Here is a 1,986-nt window from a genome sequence, read left to right on the forward strand (position 1 = left end):
TCATGCCATGCCATGCCATGTCATGCCATCTCATCCTATACAATGCCACCCCATGCCACAATGCCATCCATCCCATCCACATCCCATCATTTCTATCCCACCCATCCCATCCCATCCCATCCCATCCAATCCCAAACAATAAAAATAATGAAGAACATGAAAATAATAATAAAATAATAATAGTAGTAAATAAATATAATAGTAAAAAAGATGAACGATGTTAAAGGCGAGCTTCGGCGCTGCGCTCGTCTGTCAGTCCATAAAGCACATCGCGCGGCCCGGATAGAACGCCCAGTTGTCGAGCACGACGACTTGCACGATCGCGAGCGCCGCCGACACCGACCACATGCCGACGACGGCGATGACGCAACGTCGTTTCGTCACGAGCAGTTTGTACTGGTGCGGACGCACGATCGAGAAATAGCGCTCGACGCTGACAGCGATGATGCATAACACGGATGCCGTGCCGCACACGCCGACGCACTGAACGGCCAGCGACCGACGGCCGCTGCCGCCTGCATGAGCGGCAGACAGATGACGGCCGTCGCCAGATCGGTGACGGCGACGTGTCCGATGATGAAGAGATTCGGACGAAAGAGGGGGCGTTTCTTGAGCGTGGTGTTGATCGCCCAGACGACGACGATATTACAGAGCACGCTCGCTGCAAGCACGACCGTCAGGTAAGCCTCAGAGACAATCTGTTCTGCGTCGCCAAACACGACGCTCGATGCGCATGCGCCGATCGTGCTGCGGCCGCTGACGTCGGCATCGTCGGACCACGTGCAGTTGGGCGTCGTCGGCGACCCGTCGGTCGCCTTCATGCTTTGATCAGCCGCTAGCCGACGATGTCACTTTACGAACGAACCGATACCGTCCGCTACATCCGAATCAGGACCAACGACGTTACTTGCCGAACAAACCGATACCGTCCGCTACATCCGAATCCAGACCGACAGATCCGTCTGATACCGGACCGACGACGTTACTCTCAAGGCAACGAGCACATAGGAGACGGCAAGACTTCAGTTCGGTTGCTGTACGATCTCGATGCAAGCACTGATCGCGAAGAAGTGCGCACCGTACGGCGCACAGGTAGGTAACTACGCAGCTAACTAACTCACCTCACTGAGATGGCCTCCTGGCGGTACGTGCGTGCAGGTGGCTCGGCACGTGCGTGCACCATACGCATGAGAGACGCTCACATCACCAGTAGTGCATGCGCGTTGCCAAGAACGCACAAAGGTGCGAAGAGCGCGTTAGAATGAAAGAACGTACGTCAATGGGAAAGTTTTACACGCTTGAATGCCGCCAGTTACGCATGGTTACGTAGACAATGATGAATGTGTTTGTACGTCAGAATGAATATATGGTGTTCAGAGACTAATGTGACGTATTTAAGAATGAGTTGTCCGTCGAATGTACGTCACGATGTGAACACCTCTCACCGTCTGCTACCGGACCGACGATGTCGGCGCGTGCGTGCACCATACGCATGACAGACGCTCACGTCACCAGTAGTGCGTGCGCGTTGCCAAGAACGCACAAATGTGCGAAGAGCGCATTAGAATGATAGAACGTACGCCAATGTGAAAGTTTTACACGCTAGAATCCTGCCAGTTAAGCAGGCCGTACCTAAGGCCAAGTTGAAAAAGTTGAATTTATGTTTTATTTCTAAAATCGTTACTTAAAAACTACCCTGATGACATTCAGGCCGTATGCAGAGTCTTAAAGTCATTTAGACTCTCACGTTGTGAGAAAACTAGCACGCAGTTCTGCTGATAAGAGTGAACGTATCTCCAATGATAAGTGATACCGTGAATCAAAGATATGAAATAGTATGACAGAACCTACGGACGCAACCATGTACAACATGAGTTATAAAGGCAAAGACGAGTGCAATAGCCTACATTAATGTTCTTCTTTACTTTTTTACTTTGTTAGTATCTACTTTCTTGTTAGTATGCCACTTCAGCGTTAATTTCAAAA

The 1,986-nt window shown here is 50.8% G+C and overlaps 1 protein-coding gene across 1 annotated transcript; it reads right to left on the reverse strand.

Annotated features, from left to right (window-relative positions):
* Window positions 1-252: 252 nt before the first annotated feature.
* LOC106817424 (D(1B) dopamine receptor-like) lies at window positions 253-821 on the reverse strand. The gene is made up of 2 exons (XM_014822089.1): window positions 475-821; window positions 253-433 (listed from the first exon to the last, which is right to left on the reverse strand). Exons 1-2 carry the CDS (start codon window positions 819-821, stop codon window positions 253-255), a joined length of 528 nt encoding a protein of 175 aa, XP_014677575.1.
* Between the last annotated feature and the right edge of the window lie 1,165 nt (window positions 822-1,986).

The sequence above is a fragment of the Priapulus caudatus genome, unplaced genomic scaffold, assembly GCF_000485595.1.
Source record: "Priapulus caudatus unplaced genomic scaffold, Priapulus_caudatus-5.0.1 Scaffold1721, whole genome shotgun sequence".
In the NCBI taxonomy this organism is placed as follows: Eukaryota; Metazoa; Priapulida; class Priapulimorpha; order Priapulimorphida; family Priapulidae; genus Priapulus; species Priapulus caudatus.

What these genes read in the sequence shown, in the direction of transcription:
- LOC106817424 (XM_014822089.1), bottom strand. Translation starts at nt 821, where the DNA reads ATGAAGGCGACCGACGGGTCGCCGACGACGCCCAACTGCACGTGGTCC. An exon ending in TGGCCGTTCAGTGCGTCGGC is followed by an intron (nt 434 to 474) that starts GTGTGCGGCACG and finishes CATCGCTGTCAG; the next exon opens with CGTCGAGCGCTATTTCTCGA.